Consider the following 19,927-nt stretch of genomic DNA (forward strand, 5'->3'; position numbering starts at 1 on the left):
GCCTGGCATGGTGGCATCCCCATCCCCCTTCGGCACTACCATACTAGGATGCACATCCTTGCTCGGGGGCTACTTTCTAGCTGCTGCCCACATTCCCGACAGCGTGTACTGAGGCTGGGGGCAGCTTCTGCTGGAGGGGGGTCGCTCTGGCTTGTGCCAGTTTTGCTAATGACTCCATTTCCTGTGTGTGATGTGACAAGCGCTGGTATTTGCTGCTGGTCCCTGCGGGGACCACCCCACCCCCCGGCGCAATCTGGGATGTGACATCTCGGCTCGGCCGGCTGACCGCGTAGGAAATCCAGAGCAAGGGCTGCCAGCATGGAAGGGGCAGAGACGCGGACCCTCCCAGTTTGGGGCTGGGGGGGTCCAGGGAGCTCTTGTGGCCTGTGCATGGCCTGCTGTTGCGTCTGTGTGCTGCAGCCGGGCATACCTGGGTGACGAGGAGCCAAGGGATGGAGGATCCCCTCACATAATGGCATTTGCTTCTCTGGCGGAGAATGTTCGAAGCAAAGCCAGGCAGGAGAAGGGCAGCTCCTGAACGGTGCAAGGAGACCAGAGCGCCCCCTCTCTGGGGCTGGAGGGCAGTGCTGCCCACCGCTCCCCGCCTGGCTGTGGCGCAGGGTGAGAGGTTAGAGAAGGGGTCACAGGAGCACCCATGCCCTGTCTTGAATTACAAAACGCCCTTGGTGCACAGAATTTAAAGGGTTAAACGTGCTTGTCTTGGGTGTGCTAGCCAGCATGTGTCCATGCTAGGGGAGGTGCCTGGGCCAGGTGTGAAGCGAAAGCCCTGTGCGTTATGCCCAAGAGAGATGGTTACACAATGGGCAGCATGTCTAGTGGTTGGAGCCTGGGGTTCAGTCCCTTTGCTGCATGGGACCTGGGGCAGATTCCCTCTCTAAATGCCAAGGCAGGAACCGAGGCCGCTGGCGCTGAGCGGGTCGCTGGCGCTGCGGGATCAGCAGGGAAGGAGTTAACAGGGTGGCTGGGCTGTGCCAGCGGCAGTGCCAGGCTCTTGGCAGCAGTGGCGGGGAAGGAGTTAAAGGGAGTGGGGGGAGCCTGCCTTTGAGTCACTTCCTCAGAGGGGGAGGGCTGCTCTTGGGCGCCCGCTGGCTCCCTATCCTCGCAGCCGAGCCGGAGCTGGGCCTGCTGGCTGGGGCTCTGCACGGAATGGGCTCTCCTGGGCACCGCTGACCCGGCTGGCAGGGGCTGTGCTCCAGGAGGTGCTGGGGAGGAGGATTCTGCCCCACGCCGCAGGGGAGTGGGGAGCCCAAGATGACGGAGGTCTTAGTGCAGCCGGACTGTAAGCTGAGCTCGGTGTGCGAGCACTTGGACCACTGCTGCCTGGAGAGGCTGGAGGAGCCCAGGAGCAAGCGCCCCTCCAACACGGGAGCCAAGCTGTGGGGCCGAGTGCGCAGCAAGCTGCTCCGGCAGAAGGTGCTGTCTTCTCTTCCCCCTTCCCTGTGCAGCGGGGGGCTGGGCATGCCCAGGGTTCACCCTCGAGTGCCAGCTGCTCTAGCCCTGCCAAGTGCGGGGGGGGGCCCCCTGGGACTCACCCCGTGCCCTGGGTGTCCAGTGAGCCGGTTCGGTCCCTCTGCAGGGCATCTGCTCCAAGGTGCACCCGCTCTAGCCTGGCCAGTGCAGGGGACTCCCCAGCCAAGAGGGCGATGGTCTGTCTTTTGCTGCCTTGAGTAGACGTGCTGGGTCCTGAGAGAGGCTGTTCCTCCTGCCCAGGGAATTCGTGGGCTCAGAGCCAGCCGGATACCGCACGCAGGGCAGCCAGCTCCATGCAGGGACTGCACCTTAAGGCTGCTGCTGCCCATCTTGCAGAGGGTGCGGGGCTGGATTGGGCTGGTTCTGAATCACAGTGCGCCAGGGGCTGTAGCTTTGCAGTGAGTCTCATGCAACTAATCTGATGGGGCAGAGTGGTGGGAGAAGATGCTGTCCTGCACCTGTGGCACTCCTTGCTGCAGGGGGCCAGCTGGGGGGACTGGAGAGATATTAGTTTTGCACACGAGTCTCGTGGTTCAGGGTGTGAGCGGATCACCATGGGGTGCAAAAGACCAGGTGTTGCTTTTCCCCGCTGCCCTGCTGTATCCGGTCCTGGCCGTGCGGCTCCCTGGAGACTGGCTCTGGTCAGCTTTTCTGGCTCTATTCTGAGTCTTGCCGCAGGCTCCCTCTGCAACCTGGGATGGGTCACTTCAGCCAAAATTGTCCAGATGAGCTGGCGATGCCGTGGTGACCAAACCTTGGGGGCTGGCACCCAGAATGAGGGGCCCCTTTGGGTAGTTGTGGCACCATAAGGTTATGGCTCCCTCGGCAGAGCCAGGGCTAATGACCTGTCCTCTCTGGGGCTGCAGGGCAGCTGGTATCAGGGCTGCAGATACTTTACGAGGTGCTGTCGGCGTTTTGATAGGGATGGCTTCTCTTGGCTACACTCCCTGCTGGTGCTCCCCTGGCACGGGAGGGGACATGGAGGGCAAACGGGCAGCCAGTTCGGAGTCTTCGGGCGAGCGTTGGTGCTACTGACGCTGACAGCTGCAGCGGGCGGCAGAGACCTGTGCAGGCCATCCCAGGGGCACCGTGCAGGTGATGGGGCAAAGCTTGAGTGATGCCAGCTCCACTGCCCTCTCCATTCTCTCCCCTTCTGTGGAGGGCAGCCATTGCCCCAGCATTTGTCTTGACGTCCCTGGAGGGTGCCGTTCGTGTACAGGTGTCTCCATCTGATGGTGTCTGCTCCATGTTGGGAGCTGTCTCAGTGTCACTTCAGCCTCACTCCTAGGCACACAGCTGGCGGTGCCTGTTACATACTGGGGGGATTGGGCTGCTAGCACTAACCATGGCAAAACATCAGGCTTGCAGGGGTTGAGGTCTGCTTGGTAACAGTGCTTTCATCCGCTCAGCATGCGTTCGCTGGCTCCCCGTCTGTGACGCAGCTGCCCAGATCCTGCTGGACAGGAGCATTAACCTAATTTCTGGGTAGCCGGGGTCCATGGCCTGGCTCCTCCCTGGAAGAGGATTAAGCCGCAGAAGGGAGGAGCTTTTGTCAGAGAAACTGCCCGGCTCTGGACTGCTCAGGGAGACCCTTGCTTTGAGTGGCTAGGTTGGAACACCTGCCCTAGGGTCTGCTGGCCAGAGATGTGAGAGCCCAGGGACGGGGGGAGAAGCTGTCTGTAGTTCTGAGGTGAACTTCAAAGCGGTGAACAAGTTTAAGCATTTCTGACCCTGGCAAGGCAATGAAGGAGAAACTGGCTCTCACCCCTTTGTCTTGGATGTGCAAAATGTCTGTAACCTCTTGCTGCTTGCTCGCAGGTCCTGCAAATGACTCTGGGCCCTAAGCTTTTATTGGGCTGACTTCTGGTCAGGTGTTTCATCCCCCACCTTGTCTCTAGGCCAAAACCACATCCATGAGTGCCAGCTTCTCATGGGCATGCTGGAGCCATCAGGCACCGCTTTCTTCTGGGAGTTGCCTGGTGGTGGGATGATTTGTGTTACCATAGCACCTAGTTGTCCCGTGTCCCTCCTCCTCCCCCCCCCACCCCCGGCGGGTGGGCCGGGAACCCATGGGGCTGGGCACTCTCCAAACAGGACGGTCCCTGCCTAGAGACTTATGGTCGAAGTAGCTGGGGTGTTGAGAACAGCCGGGCCTAGGACTGGTCCCAGCAGCCTGAGCTATAGCAGGGAAAGCGTCTGGCTGTTGGGCTGGGTCGCAGCTCGCTCACCCCGGCTTGGCCAGCAGCTGACATCCTGGGTGACCTCAGGGGTGTGCGACCCAAGGCAGCGGTGCAGGGAGGGAGTGACCGAGTCATTCTGTGGGAGGATCCCCTCGCCAGGGTAGCCTGGCTCCCCTCTGGGAAGAGCTGGGTGCTCAGACACCCGCTGCTTTGCTTGCTCTCTGGGAAGGCCTGTTCCTGGGAGCAGCAGCGATACGGCAAGTCCAGCTGCTGCCCTCCACCCCATCGGGCATAAGAGGGGCAGAGCATGGCTGCCTGCGTCCCCCAGCGTTCCTGGACCTGCGTTGCGTTCATGTGTGCTGGAGCCATGGCCTCTGACAGGCACGTGGAAGGGTGGCTCTGTGGGAGCACCATCTCCAGGTGTGGGGCAGGGCCTTGCAGCTCCGTACGGTGAGGCAAGGATGGGGGTTCAGCCACTGAACAGCTTGTCTGCTGCGGCGCTTGGAGCAGGGCCGGCTGGGTGCTGGCCCGTGGGAACGGCTGTGCTGGGTGTTTGCGTCATTCCTGCCAGGGCGCTCGCTGCATTCCTGAGGTGACATGGCTGGCTGGGACCTGCAGATCTCTGCTGCCCCATACCACACCTCAACCCACGACTGCTTGGAGCACGCTGTGCTGGCTGGGACACCTCGTTGTCGAGCTGTTGGGGCATTCCCGGCTCGGTCCGGCTGTGTAGGCACCCTGGGGTGGCTGCCTCGTTGCAGGGGAGAGGCTCTTTTCGCTACAGCTGTGCATTTCCCCTCGTGTGTTGGGGGACGCTGGTCGGATGTGCGCTGGGACGTCCGCTCCGAGCTCGTGCTGCAGTTAGCTGATGAAGCTGCCTTGTGTCTGGGAGGCTCTAGAGGAGTGTGGGGCATCGGGAGGTTCTGCGGGGAGGGAAATATGAGGAAGATGGATTTGAAAAGAGAAACTCCCAGCAGGACCCGAAGCCTCTGCTGTTTTGACAGCAGAACTGGACAGTCAGCTGGGGGAGCATTTTGATTCGCAGGACATCGCACACAGACGGGCTTCTGGCCTTAGGGGCTGGACACGGGGAGAGACAGGCGTGATCATACTTTCTCCATTTCCTAACAGTCTCCTCCCGCTGGGCCCTGGTACCGGAACCGGCGGGTGGCTCCGCGGCTGGCACAAGGAGCTAGATCAGCAGCCCTAGAGTCCCCGGGGTCTGCACAAGATGGGCCTGGCCTGGGCGTCGTCCCTTGCATTGCCCGGCTCACGACCCCCGTTTCTCCCCTGGTCAGGGAATGCTAACAGCGGCCGTGGCTCTAGTGTTGCGGGGGCCCTGCCCTGCTGAGATCTGCCGGAGCCCTACCCCTACTTCTAGGCCACCAGAGAGCCGTTAAGGGAGAGCCCCACTGTGCAGCCTTGGATCAGTGAGCTGCAGCGAATGGCTCCCCTGGGACCGCCGCTCCCCAGTCGGTGTTTCCCCTCCTCTGGCGCGTGGGCAGTAACGGGGTTGTGAGAAGAGACGCAAGCTGCTGGCTTGGAGTCCCTCTTGCACATGCTGGGTGAATGGGAGATAGCAGAGCCCTGGGCTCAGGGGTCTTTGTCTCGCAGCATGTGACCGGGCCTAGTGCAGCAGCTGCTGGGTCCAACGTTCCCGGCCCCGTCTACCCTCCACGAGGGACCGTGTTGGGGGAAACGCTCAAACTGGCCGAGTGCTCTAGCTGAGCTGGCCGAACTGGGGAGCCCCACAGGGTTCTCGTCTGTGAGCCTGTTTCCCCCGCAGTCTCCCCCAGGCCCTGGTCACAGCCCCGAGGGGCCCCCGGCAGTGCATGGCCCAGCCTGCAGGCTGGCCCCGAGCCTGAGGAGGAAGCAGATTGTCAAACGTTTTGTTTGTAAAACACTTGTCATATTTTCAGGCCGCACAAATATTTAGTGTTAGATCCACCATTGCACCCCTCCCCCTGCTGGTGCACCAGGCGTGGGGGCTGGGTGAGGCATTACAGGTGAGGCACTCGAGTGAAATAGCAGTTCTGCTCCGAGGGCCTGGGGGAGGAGGAGGCGGCCGGCCCCATGTTCCTCTCCCGAGCCGTGCCGGATGGGTGTCCCGGAGTGTCCTGGCGAAGGGCTGCTGGGGGCAGTGAGCATAGCCTTGGCTTGCCTTCCCCCTGCCGGCTTGCTCTAGGGCCCGCGGGCAGAGCCATGTCCAAACAGCACTCTGGTTCGCCCTGTCTGGAGGGTCCCCACCACAGAGCAGTGCTGGGAGGGGAGGGGTGGGAGCTCCCAAGCCTGGGGTGCATGGGGGGCCCAGACAGATTTTGAGTGTGGGGCAGGGTGCCTTGCATGACATGGTCTGTCCCGTCCCTCCCCTCCCTTGGCTGGACTGCTGGAGAGGCAGGGGCTTGGGGAGCCAAAAGCAGCCAGTTCTCTCCCAGGTGTCAGCAGGTACATGGCCATGGAGACGTGTGACATCCATGGGGCAGGGGTGGGAATCCCTGCTGGACCGGGGGGGTTCTCAGGCCCCACTGATCCTGCATTTGTGCCTGTGGACGGCGGGCGCAGCTGTGCATCCCAGGCCCTCATCCGTAGCAGCATTGGTGGTAACTCTTCCCTGGTGGCCAGCCCCATGCTCTGTGTCCCCATGCCATCCGGCCTGTCCTTGGGGGTGCCCGCTGCAGCCAGGCTGTGGAGAGGGGACTGGCTGGGGCAGGCCAGGAGGCAGGAATGTTAGGTGCTCTCTGGAGGGCAGGGTCACGCTTCAAATCGGGAGGCTAACCTGACTTTAATAAAGGCCTTATTCAGAGCCTGCTAAACCCCTTCCATATGTGGACTTCAAAGTTCCTGGGGGAAGTGGCGGGGAACTTTGCGGTTGCTTCCAGTGAAGTTCAGTGCAATTGGCTCATGTTACAGCGCAGAGGGGACCTGGGGGAGCTCTGTCACCGCCCTGACAGAGCAGCGAGGGTGGGGGGGCAGCTGGAGCCCCCTCCAGCAGCGCTATCACTCCTCAGCCAAGGGGTCTCCGGGGAAGTGGATGAGGTAGAGGATCCTCCACCCAAACCTGTCCAGAGCCCACACCTGGTCCCTGCTGGGCACTGCTCGCTGTGCACAGGGACAGGCAGGGCTTGGTGCTTTCTCCAGCCCTGGCGTGTGTCTGTCACGGTCTCCTAAAGTGGCACGCGGTGTTCCGGCTGGGGCATACAGCGGGCCACGTGACATGGAGCCGCTCAGCCCCTGATACTTTGCCCTCCTTCCAGCCTGCGCTGGCCCCTCTGGAGCACTGCTTCGGCCTGCTACGGGCTCTGGGCAGGGGGGTTGGCAGTGCCAGCTGTAGCGTAGGTCGTGTGCAAGCTTATGCCCATCTCTCTTCCCCCACCCCTGCTGTCCCAGTCCTGGGCCCCGTGTACTCCTGGCCGTGCGTGGTTAGGACACGAGGCCCAGAAAGGGAACGGTGAAGGCAGGGGGAACGTGTCCCCGTGGGAACAGCGCCTGCGCACTGGCAATGCGAGTGGCAGGCTGGGGGCGTTGGGCTTGCAATGGGGCAGGCTGGGCTGTGTCGGAGTGGCTGGATTTGGCCTGGGAGCGCTGGCAGAGCCAGGCTCCTTACTTGGTTTGCCCATTCAGTGAAGGGTGTTTGTCGGCTGGCTGGCCACCCTGCACTGTGAGGGAGCAGCAGGGACTCTGTCCTCTCTGCTCTGCTGCCCCTTCCCTGCAGCTCCAGAGCAGCCCTGGCTGTGGGGTTCGTGACCAAGGGGCTGCGGGGCGGGAACTGGTTGCCCCCTCCCATGTCGGCCCCAAAGGGTCCCAGCCTGCTCTTGGGCATGGCATACGTGGCTGTAGCTGGAGCACCGTGCTGCTTTGCAGGGAATGTACGTCAGGAGACATTCCTGGGCCAAGGGCTGGAAACCACAGCTATTCACGTGGCCCCGGGACAGCAGGAGAGAGAAACCACCGGGCCCCAGCTCGGCCTGGCCTGTTGCGGGGACTGGTTGAGCGCTGCCAATGGCCCACCTGGGCCTGGCCATGGCAGGCAAATGGTCTCGGAGCCTTTGGGACCCCTCCCCCCCTACAGCCACGCAGGGAATGGACACTGCTGTGGGCTTCCCTGTGCCATATGAGGCCTCAAGTGGGAGAGACCAGGGCCCGGTGGGGGGCAGAGCTGGTGTCTGGGTCTCTGCTCATCCTTCCTCCTCTAGCAGGACAAGCCAGCACAGGCTTTGCATGTAGTGAGGGGCTGCAATCCCTGTCCCTTGCCCAGCCTGTCTAGCAGTGTATTAACTGTAGTGATTCTGGCATGGCCTTGCTCTGCCCCACCAGCACTCACGACGGGCAGCATCCCCTCCTGTCCCTGTGAGGAGCAGTGCAGGAGGGAGCTGCCACCAGTCCCCCATCCAGCCCCAGGGCCTAGAGTGTGCCATTGCTTTGCCCTGCAATGCACCGGGCGCCTGGGCAGCGGGCTAGCTGCTGCTGGCTGGCCATAACTAGGAGCCGTGATGTGCAGGTCTGAGTGTGTTTTGGGGGGGGTGCTGTGGGGCAGTCGCATGAGGCAGCACCGTCTCTTCGACTCCAGGTGAGTGCCAGGGACAGACTCCAGCGCTTGGCCTACTTGGCCGGCTGGAGTGGCAGGTTCTGGTGTGGCTGGGAACCCCATGAACGACCGAACGCTTTGCTCTGAACGCACGGCTGGAGCTGGCCTGGCTGTGACCATGGTGGGGAAGAGTGCCTCCTGCTGTCCTGTAGCTCCTTGGGAGAGCCCCATGGGATCCCTCCCCCTCTTGCAGATCATGCCCGCGTCTCTCCAGCGCTGGAGGGCGGCTGACACGGCCGCACTGTGGCCAGCCTTTTGAGCGCGGGGCTGGGCCCTGCTGTTGGGAGAGGGCGCTGGAGGCTCGGGGGGCTGCTCACCCATACTGGCACAAAGGGCGTGCTCTGACACACTGTCTCCTTGATCCCTGGGGACTGGGTCCCTGCTGCGACGGCTCTAGCAGGGAGGGGTTGTCTGGGCCCAGACCCCACTGCTCTGGCCAAGGGGCGAGCCCGGACACAGGGGCATGGCTTTCTCAGCCTGTCTGTTCCTACATACTGTGGGTGGGGGATGCCACGGCCCTCTCCGTCCACCTGCTGCGCGGATGTGGCGGGAGGGATCCTGGCGTTGGGCTGTGTGACGTCTGGGGCTGCTCCAGGGAGAGGGGAGGTGGAGGCTGGCAAGCCAGTAGTGGCTGCTTCTCTCAGCCTCACTGGAACAGCATGTTCTCGCCGGAGCCTCTGCTGAGCCAGGAGATGCCAGAGGAAAACTGCATGTCCTTGAGGAGCAAAGGCAGCTCTGCACAGCTGGGCTCTAGCTCAGCCAGGCAGCACGTGACTGGCCCAGCAGCTGGGGCCTGGGCTGCACAGCCCTGCTCCGGGGTATTCGGAAAGGCTCATGTACCTCGCAGCTCTGCCGTTGGGATTGGGAAAGCACCGGCCAGAGCCGGGCCAGCCCTCAGGTCCCTTTCCTCAGGGAGAGTCAAAGCCCCTGCCTCTCCCACCCCCAACAGATGCATTATGGCTCTTATGGATAGGCTCCAATCAATCACTCTGCTGTGGTCACTGAGCCCAGGCTGGCTGGATTGCCGCAGAGGCTGGGCTGCCCTGGGGCTGGGAGCAGAGGTGACCCAGAGCAGGTCAGAAGAGGACTAACCAGCCCTCAGCTCCCTCTGCAGCCAGTGTCCGCCACAGGCCGGGCATGCTGCTGTGCCTGACCTGATGCCCATGCTCCCTTGGTGGGTGCCGGGGCAGGAGAGCTCCCTCCCCTTTCCCTGATTCCCCCAAAATGCAGGCAGGGCATGACCCCTCCTTCTGAGCCCTGGTGCCTCGCCCGCATCTGGAGCTCATCATCCCAGCCGGGGGCCCTGCCATGACCTCGTTGAGCCAGCGCCCCCCTCCCAGAGCTGGCCCACAAGTGGAAGAGCTGGAGGAGGCAGCATGAGGAGAGGGCAGCCGTGGGGTCCAGGGGTCCCCTGCAGCTCCTCCATCTCTTCTCCCCCTGGAGAGACCGGGACTTCCTCCCCTCCTGCCGACAGCACAGCAGAGACTCCATTCGGGGTACGGGGTATGGCCCAGGGGAGGGCCTGGGACCTTGCCCCACATTTGCACCCCGTCCCATCTGTCACCAAGCTCCTGGCTGCCTCCCCGCTGCAGTCTGGAGCCACTTGCTTCCCCCTCCCGGCTGGATGCTGCGGGATCAGCATGAGGAAAGCAGCTGGAAACCAGGAGGCATCTGGGCTGCTTATCCAGCCCTGACAGAGCTTCTGCAGCCCCTTTCCCCCAACCGGTGCTCTGGGCCTTCCCTCAGCGGGCAGCGGCTCGGTGCTGCGAGCTGTGGCGACCAAATGGCAGCACTTGCGCTCGCCACAGGACTGCTGAGTCCCTCTAACCTTCACCTGGGCAGTGGCTGGGGTGCCTTTTGGCTGCAGCCCCTCAGGCGTGGGACCAGCCCTGGCCCTGCCCCTGCCCCGGGCGCAGTACCGGAGCAGCTATGGCCAGTGAAGTGCTTAGATGGCTGGGAACTCCAGCACCGTGTTGGCCAGCTGGGGTCGTCCTGCCTATGTGGACGGCTGGAACCAGCGGAGCCCATGGTTCCCAGGGTTATAAATAGCCCCGGCCACCTGGGAGGTGTTTGTGGAAAACGCTGCCCTCCCTCTCTTCGACGACTGCTCCAGAAATAGCCCTGCTTTATGGAAACTCAGAGCTCTCAGCGGCCTCTGGGGGGCTTTTCGCTGCTCCCTGAGGCCGGAGAGAAGAGAGCCGGTGCATTGAGTGAGCAGTCTGGGAATGGACCGGGGAGCCAGGGATGCTGGGGGCTGATCCCAGCTTCAACACAGCCTCCTTCAGAGGCCCTTCTGAGTCACCTTTGGCCCATCTCCGTATCTGTAACACAAGGTTAGCACTAGCCTGCCTCGCGGGGTGGGCATCAGCTTTCCGTGCCGTAACTCCAGCTTCGTCAAGTCAGGGATTTGATAGCAGCCTTCAATTACCTGAAAGGGGGTTCCAAAGAGGATGGAGCTTGGCTGTTCTCAGTGGTGGCTGATGACAGAACGAGGAGCAATGGTCTCAAGTTGCAGTGGGGGAAGTGTAGGTTGGATATTAGGAAACACTATTTCACAAGGAGGGGGGTGAAGCACTGGAAGGGGTCACCTAGGGAGGTGGTGGAGTCTCCTTCCTTTGAGGTTTTTAAGACCCGGCTTGACAAAGGCTGGGATGATTTCATTGGGGTTGGACTAGATGACCTCCTGAGGTCTCTTCCAACCCAGATCGTCTATGATTCTATGGTAGGGCAGGAAGAGTCCAGTGATGCAATGTTCTGCACGCTTCCGTGACTAGTGCCAGCGCCCTCCCCGGGATTCAGTGGGGCTGCGTCTAACACGCAGGCCCGGGGAGCACTTGGGAATTTCACTTTCTCTCTTTCCACACAGCTGGACCCGCAGGCCGTGCCGACCAAGAACTGGCACATGGACGTGATTGAGATGAATGGGGTAGGTAATCCAAGGACCCATTCAACGCTTGTTCCTTAGGGTGGCCTCTCTCGGGGCAAGGGTCAGGTACTGCCCATGTGCCTGCACTCGGGATCACAATGGCTTCCCCACTTTCATCCCCCGCTGGCTGGGAGGGCCGAGCTTCCCAGGCGGCTCTGGAAATGCCTGGCCAGGGCATGTCGCTGCCTGCTTGCCCAGGGTCAGTCAGCTCCCTGCCCTCCCTTGAGCCAGGTCCCTGCCTGCCGCTGTGCCACCCGCCCCTGTGACTGAGCCCTCCATGCCTCCCTCAGATCAAGGTGGAGTTCTCCATGAAGTTCACGAGCCGGGACATGAGCCTGAAGAGGACCCCGTCCAAAAAGCAGACCGGTGTCTTTGGGGTGAAAATCAGCATTGTGACCAAGTAAGTTCCTAGCATCAGGAGACAACCTTTGTGCAGCCCCAAGCTCGGAGGCAATTCCCTTCCCCTCAGCCCCAAAGGAGCAGGCTGCTGGGTCGCCTGGGCTCGGGCCCTCCCTGTGTGTGCCGCCTCCACAACACACCCCATCTGAGTGATGGGCTTCCAGCTGGAGTCAGCATCATGCTGCCAAGCGGGTCCATGTCCCTCCCTGCCACTGCGTGTGCGAGGAAACCTGCACCCAGCGCTGCTCTCGGCTTGGACCGCGGGCTGTCCCATTCCTTCCCCCGGAGCAGAGCAGGTGCGTCCCAGCTTCATTCCCGCTAGCCCACAGCTCTCAGCCTGGGATTGGGGGGCAGGCCTTCTGCCCCCTCTCCTGCCCCTTCGGTCTGATTTGCAATTTCCCCTGAGCGTCACCCAGCCCTGCCAGAGCAGCGGGTGCCGCTTCCACCACCCACCCCGTGTGCATGGCACTGTGGCTGTTCGAAACGCAGGATGCAGTGGGTCTCACTCCGCTGCTCTGGTTCCCCACCCCAGGCGGGAGCGCTCCAAGGTGCCATACATCGTGAGGCAGTGCGTCGAGGAGGTGGAAAAGAGAGGCATCGAGGAGGTCGGCATCTACCGGATCTCAGGGGTCGCCACAGACATCCAGGCGCTGAAGGCAGCCTTCGATGCAAGTGAGTGACAGGGAAATGGCTCCCCACTCCCATCCCCACCATTGCTAGCAGTGCTGTCCTGGGGGGTGGCTGAAATCATGCGCACACACCTCTTGCTAAACTGGGCGAGGTGGGGCACAGGTTGGCTGTAGAAAGAGAAGAGCTGGTTGCTCCTGCACCACTGCTTGGAGTCAGCAGGCTAAACACATCCATCCAGCCCAGCGGTCCCTCTGCTTGGAGGCCGGAGATCCCTGGGGTAAGTGGCTAGCGAGTCCTGAGACCAGAGCCCTTCTGGGAAGGGGAGCACATTGTCTGTCTGAGCCCTGCAGAGCCCATCCATGCCAGCTCCCCTCCGCTGCACGTTCCTTGAATCCTACCGGCCTGAAAACCAGGGACTTCCTGGATAACATGATTTTAAAAATCATGTGCAGACGTGCCCACGAAGGGGCTTCGTGGCCGATTATGAGATTGCAGCTGGGAGAACATGCCTCATGGTCTCAGTGTTGGAACCGGAACAAGGGTGGGATTGCCCTTCCATGCGAGGCAGCTGTGGGGAAATGGTCACACCAGGCAGAACTACAAAGCATAAGCACCTGGCTGCTCCGTCCCAGCCCAGCTCTGGTCTCCTCTCATACAGCCATTGTTAACCTGGCTTTGTCCTACCCTGGGCTCTCCTTCCAATCGGCGTCCCTGCTGGGCTGCTCTCAAGGAAGCACGGAGCCAGGAGAGCCTCCCAAGAGGTTGGCAAGTTCTTCCCCGTTCCGCTTTGTCTGAGAACAGGCTGCAAAGCAGAGCTGCTGCCAGGCCACTGCCAGGCCCCCCATGTCCCTCCCTGGCCCAACACCACCATGGCTAACACTCACTGGCAGCAGAATTAAAGATCACAACCCTGTTTCGGCCCCTTCGCTCTCCACCACTAGGAGGCGATGTGGCGCAGAACCAACAAGGCAAGAACGCTCACTGCTGTTTCTCCAGAGTCCCTTGCTCCGCTGCTGCCCTGCAGCTGCCTCTGGGCTGGAGCACAGCAGCTCTCCGGCAGCGCACAGGAGCACTGTGCAGCAGGGTGGGGCAGGAAATGGGAGAAGGATAATTCTTGGCATTTGTGTGCAGAGGCCCCCAATGCTCAGCCAGTGGGGGGAGTACTGATCCACAGCTGGAGAGAGGGGGCGTGGCAAGGCCCCAGGCTGCCTCAGTGCTGTGCACTAGCCACTGGGCAGCATTACCTCCTGAGAGCTGCGCATCTGGCCAGAACCTTGAGTGCCAGAGTTTAGTGCCCTGGGGGAGCTGGCGGGGACTAAGGCGCTTCCTCCCTGCGCTGGGCTGGGCCAGCATCCTGATGGTCTGGAGGTGTTTCCCCCTGGCAGATAACAAGGACATCCTGGTGATGCTGAGCGACATGGACATCAATGCCATCGCGGGCACCCTGAAGCTGTACTTCCGCGAGCTCCCCGAGCCCCTCCTCACAGACCGGCTGTACCCCGCTTTCATGGAGGGGATAGGTAAGGCTCTTGCCTGGGCCCGCAGCTCCAGACCCGGGTCGGGGTTGGGGGCTTTGCAACAGGATGGAAGCAGCCCAAACCCCAGCATGCTGCTGAGGAGTCAGACGGATGCTGCCCCAGGCCATACAAGGAGGCCTGGCTGGATCCTCTGGCTCTGCTCCACAGCCTGCTCGGGGGGCTTCCTACTGAGATGCCAGGGGTCAAACCCGGGTCCAACACCAGCTGCCCCAGAGGAAAGCACCAGACCCCTGCAGTGGGCGGTTGTGGGACCAGCTTCCCTGGGGGTTGGCTGCTAGTTGAAGGAGGGCTCCTGCCTTAAGGTGAGAGGTTTAGAGTCATTCCAGTGACCTCACCAACCCCCAGACTGGGGTCTCCCAGCCAGACTCAACTGGGGCTCGTGGGCTCCAGGCCGCTCAGAGCTCACAGGGTCTTCCCAGGCCGGGCTGAGCCGTTCCACTCGCTGGGCGCTCTCCTTGTCTCCAGCACTCTCGGATCCTGCCGCCAAGGAGAACTGCATGATGCACCTTCTTCGGTCGCTGCCCGATCCCAACCTCATCACTTTCCTCTTCCTGCTGGAACACTTGAAAAGGTAATGCTGGGGCCGCCACTCCTGGTGGGGGATGCTTGGGCTCTTCTCTCCCCAGGAAATGGGAGGCCTGTTGCTGGGCTGGGCTGGCCGCCTTGTGCAGGAGGCCGTCGTGCTAGGACAGAATCTGCGAGCGGCTGGGCTTTCTGCAGTGCTCAGAGCCCTGGGCTGGGCCCTGCAGCCCTAGTGATGCCCTGGGGGAGCGCAGCACCGGAGAGGATGCTCACGCGGTGGGGCTGCTCGCCCCTGGGCACTGAGCCCTGGCTCTGCAGCAAAGACCGCCCCCCCCCTCAGAGGGGGCTGTTCTCTGAGAGCTGGGCTAGCTGCTCTGCGCTGTTCAATACAGCGCTCGCTAGACTGTCAGCTCTGGGTGCGTCTCTCTCCTGTCACTGTGCAGAGCAGTTGCTGGAGCTGGGTCTTTGGCAGCTCTTGGTGATCTCTGTGGCAGTGCCCCCACAGAGCTCTCTGGCAGCCCTGTAACATGGCTGTTAGTATCTGGGCTTGGCAGGAGTTTTAATAGCTCCGCTCAGGCAGAAAAGTTCCCCACTTGCCTGGTCCCTTCTAGCCCCCTTACAGCAGCGCTGTGGGCAGGGCACTGATCTGTCCAGGACAGTTCTTGGGTCTTCCTTTCTCCGAGATGGGCTCTGGAGTCCCTTGTGCTGCTCCTACTACCGTGTCTGAGCTGCTCCGAAGCAGGGTGGCAGGAGGAGGGCAGCGGCTAGTGCCTTGGCAGGGGCAGTTGTGAGTACGGCTCCTCGCACTCTCTCTACGAGCTCCTCTGCCAAGGCCATGGAATTGCTCAGGGCGCTGGCTCCAGGCACAGGGCTGGCCGGAAGGGGAATTTGGACACTGGCTTGAGGTCTCATGTTACTTGCGTCAGGAGGCATTTTTTGCTCTGGTTTGTTTAAGATCACACAGGGAACAGAATGAGCTGGGGGAGGGGGCAGGCAGCGAGCGAAGGAGCCTGCCCCAGGAGGGAGAGGCTGGTTGGTTTCCATCCTGAGAACTTGGCCCATCGGGTCCCTGGACCACACTCAGCGAGTGCTGGAGGAGCACAGCTGCCTCCTAAGACAGCGATGTGGTGATGCCAGTTTCCCTGGCGCCGGAAGGCTTTGCAGAACATCGGGAGGAGGGGTGCTGGGGAGTCCTGGGCGGCTTCGAACGCCACCCCAGACCTTTCCCAGGGCACAGGCACATCGTACCGCCCCAGACAGCAGCACAGGGCTGGCAGCGCAACCTCCGGCAGCTGCTGATCCATCGAATTGTGTCCCGTCTCCAGCGGGAGGGGGACAGAGCCCTGCAGTGCGCCTGGCCTGTGTCCTACAGACAGTGAGGCTGGGGAGACGCTGTGGCTGGCAGTGCTCCGCCTGAGGGGCCAGGGGCCTGAGCAGAAGGTGAAGTTTGGACGGGGCTGAGAGAGCGGCTCAGCTTGCTGCTCCCCTCCCCTGCGTTGTCTGGGGGAGCGCGAGTGGCTCTGGGAGCCCCCCACCCAGCCAGGCGGCCTGTGAGGGCAGTTCTGGGGTGGCTCCAGATCCACCTCTACAGTGGACTGACTCTCCCCCCTCCTCCCACGCAGGGTTGCCGAAAAGGAGCCCATCAACAAAATGTCCCTCCACAACCTGGCCACGGTCTTTGGCCCAACACTGCTGAGACCCTCCGAGGTGGAGAGCAAAGGACACCTCACCTTGGCCTCCGACATCTGGTCCCATGACGTTATGGCACAGGTATGGGGGCCGAGCGCTGCCCTGGCTCCATCCAGCTGGGGAAGCAGTGCCCTCTGTTGGGCTGTGCATGTTGTCCCCTCGCTGAGCTGCAGCTCACACCTGGACAGGGCGTCCCCCCGCGTGTCGGAGCTGGGCTGCGGCCCCTCTCGTAGCTCACGCACAGCCGGGCAGGGGGTACACCAGCAGGGCTGGCCTCAGCACCATTATACCTGCCGTGTTCAACTTGGCTGTCCCTGCAGGATGGTTAACCCTGAACGTTTCTGGTCACCCAGCCTCCCTCATCCATCAGTCCGTGCTCTCCATGCATGCCCCGGCAAGGCAACCTGGCATCCTGCCCAGCTGGGAAACAGCAGAAGCCACCCCGCTGGGAGACAGTTCTGCTGTTAACCAGATGGCCACCAGCTCAGCCCTTTGGTTCATCCAGGGCCAGTCTCCTGCCTCTGCCTGATTCTAGAGCTGGAAAACCCCAGAAAGCCGCTGGGTAAATCTGAGCAGGGCTCAGTGGCTGGCTTTGAGAAGTGTTGTAGTGTCTGGTGACTCCCTAGCCCATGTGGCCCTCAGCAGGATGGGGGGGCTGCATTGTTTTGTGTACAGCACCTGGCCCAGTGGGGTCCACTCCTGAGCAGGCCTCTGGGTGCCACCGCATTAAAAACCTGCAGTGGATCAGGCCCCTCAGCTCAGTGTTACGTGCATTCAAACAGCTCGTTTGGCTCTGGTTTCCCTGTGGGAGAAGGGCTGGGTTTAGGGATAGACTCGTCCCCTCCCCTGGCTTTTCCCACCTGAAGGTTCTTCTAATGGCTGGAGGCAGGGGCTGGCCTGGTGGCTCTGTCCCCTCGCCAGCTCTGTGTCCAGCCCAGCCCTGACTCTCTCCTCTGCATCCCCTGCAGGTCCAGGTTCTCCTTTACTACCTGCAGCATCCTCCCATCTCCTTCGCTGAGCTGAAACGCAACACACTCTACTTCTCCACAGACGTGTAGCCTGTGCTGAGAAGGCACCAGCCGCACACGAACCCAGCCTCCCAGAGCGTGGGGTACAGCACAGACTAGCCTCGCCCTGCGGGGAGATGGGCACTTCCACAGAACAGTGCCCTCTGCATCTTTGGTACCATTTTGTACAAGCCTCCAACCCTGGCCCAGGCCCTGCGGGCCCTGTCTAGTAGTCATGTCTTACGTACCTTTGTGGTCAGGAATTGTTTTATGTATATTCGTTCGACAGAAGAGGTAGCGACTGACGGGCCGCAGGCCCCTCGCTTTGTTCATTTCCTGCCAGGCTCCCGTTCCTTCGAAGGCTGTTGCAACTTTCCTTTCGCCCTCCCCAGCTTCAGCCAAGTATCCCTTCGTCTTGCCCCTCGAAGCCTGCAGCATCACACCAGTGCCTGTTTGGTTTGCCTCGCCTCGTCCCCTGTGCCTGCATGTGCAGCGTTGGCTGGCCTCTTGCATCAGAGGCTGAGAAGGGACCAAGGGCTCCCCCTTTCTACCCATCAAGACACTGAGCTCTAGTTTGCCTTGCTGTCCGTGTGAACAGTGGACTCTACTCCCTCTTGGGGCAAACCTCTGGCCACAAGAGTGGGTGGGGGGGGGACCTTTTTAATGTCTGTCCCAGGTGCTTTTCAGCTAGGGCCTGTGGTCTATGCTTTCTGCCTGTTTGTTGTGTTCTCTGTGGTTATCCCCCTGCTGTTTCTCCTCTCCCGCTGTGTAGTGTTCTCTAGGATGGGGCAGAAGTGCCTTTGGCAGGCTTGTGTGGAAAGAAGAAAGGGCTGTCCCGTTACACTACCAATACTACCCCAGCTCCGTCTGGGTGTACCAAGTGACTGGCTTCTAGGCCCCAGCTGTGTCTCCAGGGGACGTTAGGTACAGAGGAGGTTCAGCCAGGAGCTCCCCAAAGCACACCTGCTGGAGTGATCAGGTGGGGGAACACCCCTCAGTCCTGCAGCACGAGGGAGGAGTGATTGTCACAAAAGCCTCGCATACCTTGTCAATACTAATGCCTTAGCCCTTGGCACCCATTCCTCTTCAGCTGAGCACAGCCGCAAAGGCGCAACTGGGCAGCTAGGCTTCCTTCCCCAGCATTACCTGGGGGCCTCTTCCCTTTGTGCAGCCTTTCTGCTGAGCTACCCTTCTGAGAACCAGCCAAAAGGGAGGGGGGAGCGAGCCAGGCTCTGCTTTAGTACCACCCAGCCACACCCAGGCTGGCCCCTTGTAAATACTGCAGGAGGCTGCTGGAGTCTGTAGGACAACAGCTGCTTTTTGTCCCTTCCTGCACCAAGGTAAACAGCTTCTGAGCTGAAAGCGAACTCGAAGGGGCAGAGCCTCATGGATATGGGGGCCTGGAAGGGGAAAGCCCAGTGTGCTTGGAACAGGAGCTCGATTCTCCCCATGTGGCTCTCCCTCATTCCACCAGCCTGACATGGTGGAAATTAAGCACGTCCATTGATCCATTCAGCCAGCGTGGGTACATGCCATTCTGCTGGGACAGCTTCCCCCCCAGCTCGTTTCCTTTGAATTCTAACCTCCAGCCCTTGTGGTAAGGCAGTGATGGCTCTGCCCACTGGCTGGGACATGTCCCACAGATGAACACTATCTTGTGTTCTCTTCTGTGGGCTCCTGTTCTTGTAGCTTAAGAGCACCCCAAACTGCCCAGACTCCTGGAGCCCACAGACAGGTGCTGGGACCTGCCAAGGAAACTAGCTCTGCCCACTACCCCTACACCCTCTGTGCCAAATGCTGATGGACAGCTGGTTTATTTGGGGTGACCAAGCATATCCCTTATAACAGCAGCGCTGCCTTTAACTGCTGTTCCACATGCTGTCCTAAAGACCAGCCTCCGGGGGGTTGAAGGCAGCTGCTAGCCCCACAGCACTGAAGCAGCTAAAGGGAGAGGGAAGTCTTGCAATGCCAGTCTAAAGGGCTTACATTCCAGCCCCCATGATGCTGGCAGCACAGAAGCAAAATGGCATTGGACACACTGACCAGGTGTCACACTTTGCCCTGGATAACAGGACTGAGCTTAGATCGAACTGCACAATGGATCCCGTGTGTCTTATGTACCTACATCTGTCAACTGTGGTGTCATTCCACAGGGAAACTATGACTCACCCCCGCACCAGTTCAAAGGGCTGGAGACCAGCCCCCTGCACAAGCTGTGGCAATCCCATGGGCTGTGTTTTCATTTTTCCTACAGCGGGGTGGGAGGTGTCGGACTCTTATGGCTACATCTAGAATAGAACGGTTCATTAATATTTGACTTTTACTAAGTTAAGATTATTTTTGTTTGTGTTTCAACTTCTGTAGATTATAAACTTTCAATGGATGTAAACCATGTGAAAAATGTTAATAAAAAGCAAAGCCTTGACATTTGCACAAAAAGTAGCTCTGTGGTGTAATGTTTGCATCAAGAAGCAGCGAGCTGGTTATCTCCAACAGACACTGCCTTTTCAATTTCCTTCCTTGCAATGTAAATACTACAGTTTATTGCAGGCCTCTGAGGCCCAAGCACACCTGCTGCTCCCGTTGGGCAGGCAGGTCTCTACAGCAAGGAACTGCAAAGCCCAGCTGCTGCATGCTGTGTCACTCTGTGATCCACTGCTAAGAACAGTAGCCAGCCTGCATTGGAAACCTCAGAGCTGACCGGTCACATGGGCTGGCTCCCCCCCCGCCAAAAGTGGGGACACATGGGGTGGAAGATAGCACAGTTTCCCTTCCCAAAAGGAACACTCAAGCACAGCTAAAACCCTGCTGCTGCTCACTGTTCCAGTGCTGACATGGCTGTCATTACCCCAGGGCAGTCAGCAGCCTGTGAACAGGTGGCCATGATTCACCAGGGGGCCCACACTAGAAGCTGGAACCCTCCCCCATCTCAGGAGCCTGGGCTATAGACCACTTGAGAG

General features: G+C 60.8%; 1 protein-coding gene across 7 annotated transcripts in view; it reads left to right on the forward strand.

Annotated features, from left to right (window-relative positions):
- ABR (ABR activator of RhoGEF and GTPase) overlaps positions 1-19,409 on the forward strand; it is a 94,748-nt gene extending 75,339 nt beyond the window's left edge. For 5 of the 7 annotated variants that reach the window (XM_038375239.2, XM_038375240.2, XM_038375242.2 and 2 more), the window contains 7 exons: positions 11,123-11,182; positions 11,473-11,582; positions 12,114-12,253; positions 13,597-13,731; positions 14,215-14,320; positions 15,894-16,041; positions 16,929-19,409. In XM_038375239.2, the coding sequence (XP_038231167.1) occupies positions 11,123-11,182; positions 11,473-11,582; positions 12,114-12,253; positions 13,597-13,731; positions 14,215-14,320; positions 15,894-16,041; positions 16,929-17,018 (789 nt within the window). In that variant the 3' untranslated portion in view covers positions 17,019-19,409. Of the gene's footprint in view, positions 1-1,231; positions 1,435-11,122; positions 11,183-11,472; positions 11,583-12,113; positions 12,254-13,596; positions 13,732-14,214; positions 14,321-15,893; positions 16,042-16,928 lie in introns of those variants that run through there. The other 2 variants (XM_038375245.2, XM_043499478.1) reach the window with 2 other exon arrangements.
- The last annotated feature ends 518 nt before the right edge of the window (positions 19,410-19,927 follow it).

The sequence above is a fragment of the Dermochelys coriacea genome, chromosome 17 (assembly GCF_009764565.3).
Source record: "Dermochelys coriacea isolate rDerCor1 chromosome 17, rDerCor1.pri.v4, whole genome shotgun sequence".
NCBI classification, from domain to species: Eukaryota; Metazoa; Chordata; order Testudines; family Dermochelyidae; genus Dermochelys; species Dermochelys coriacea.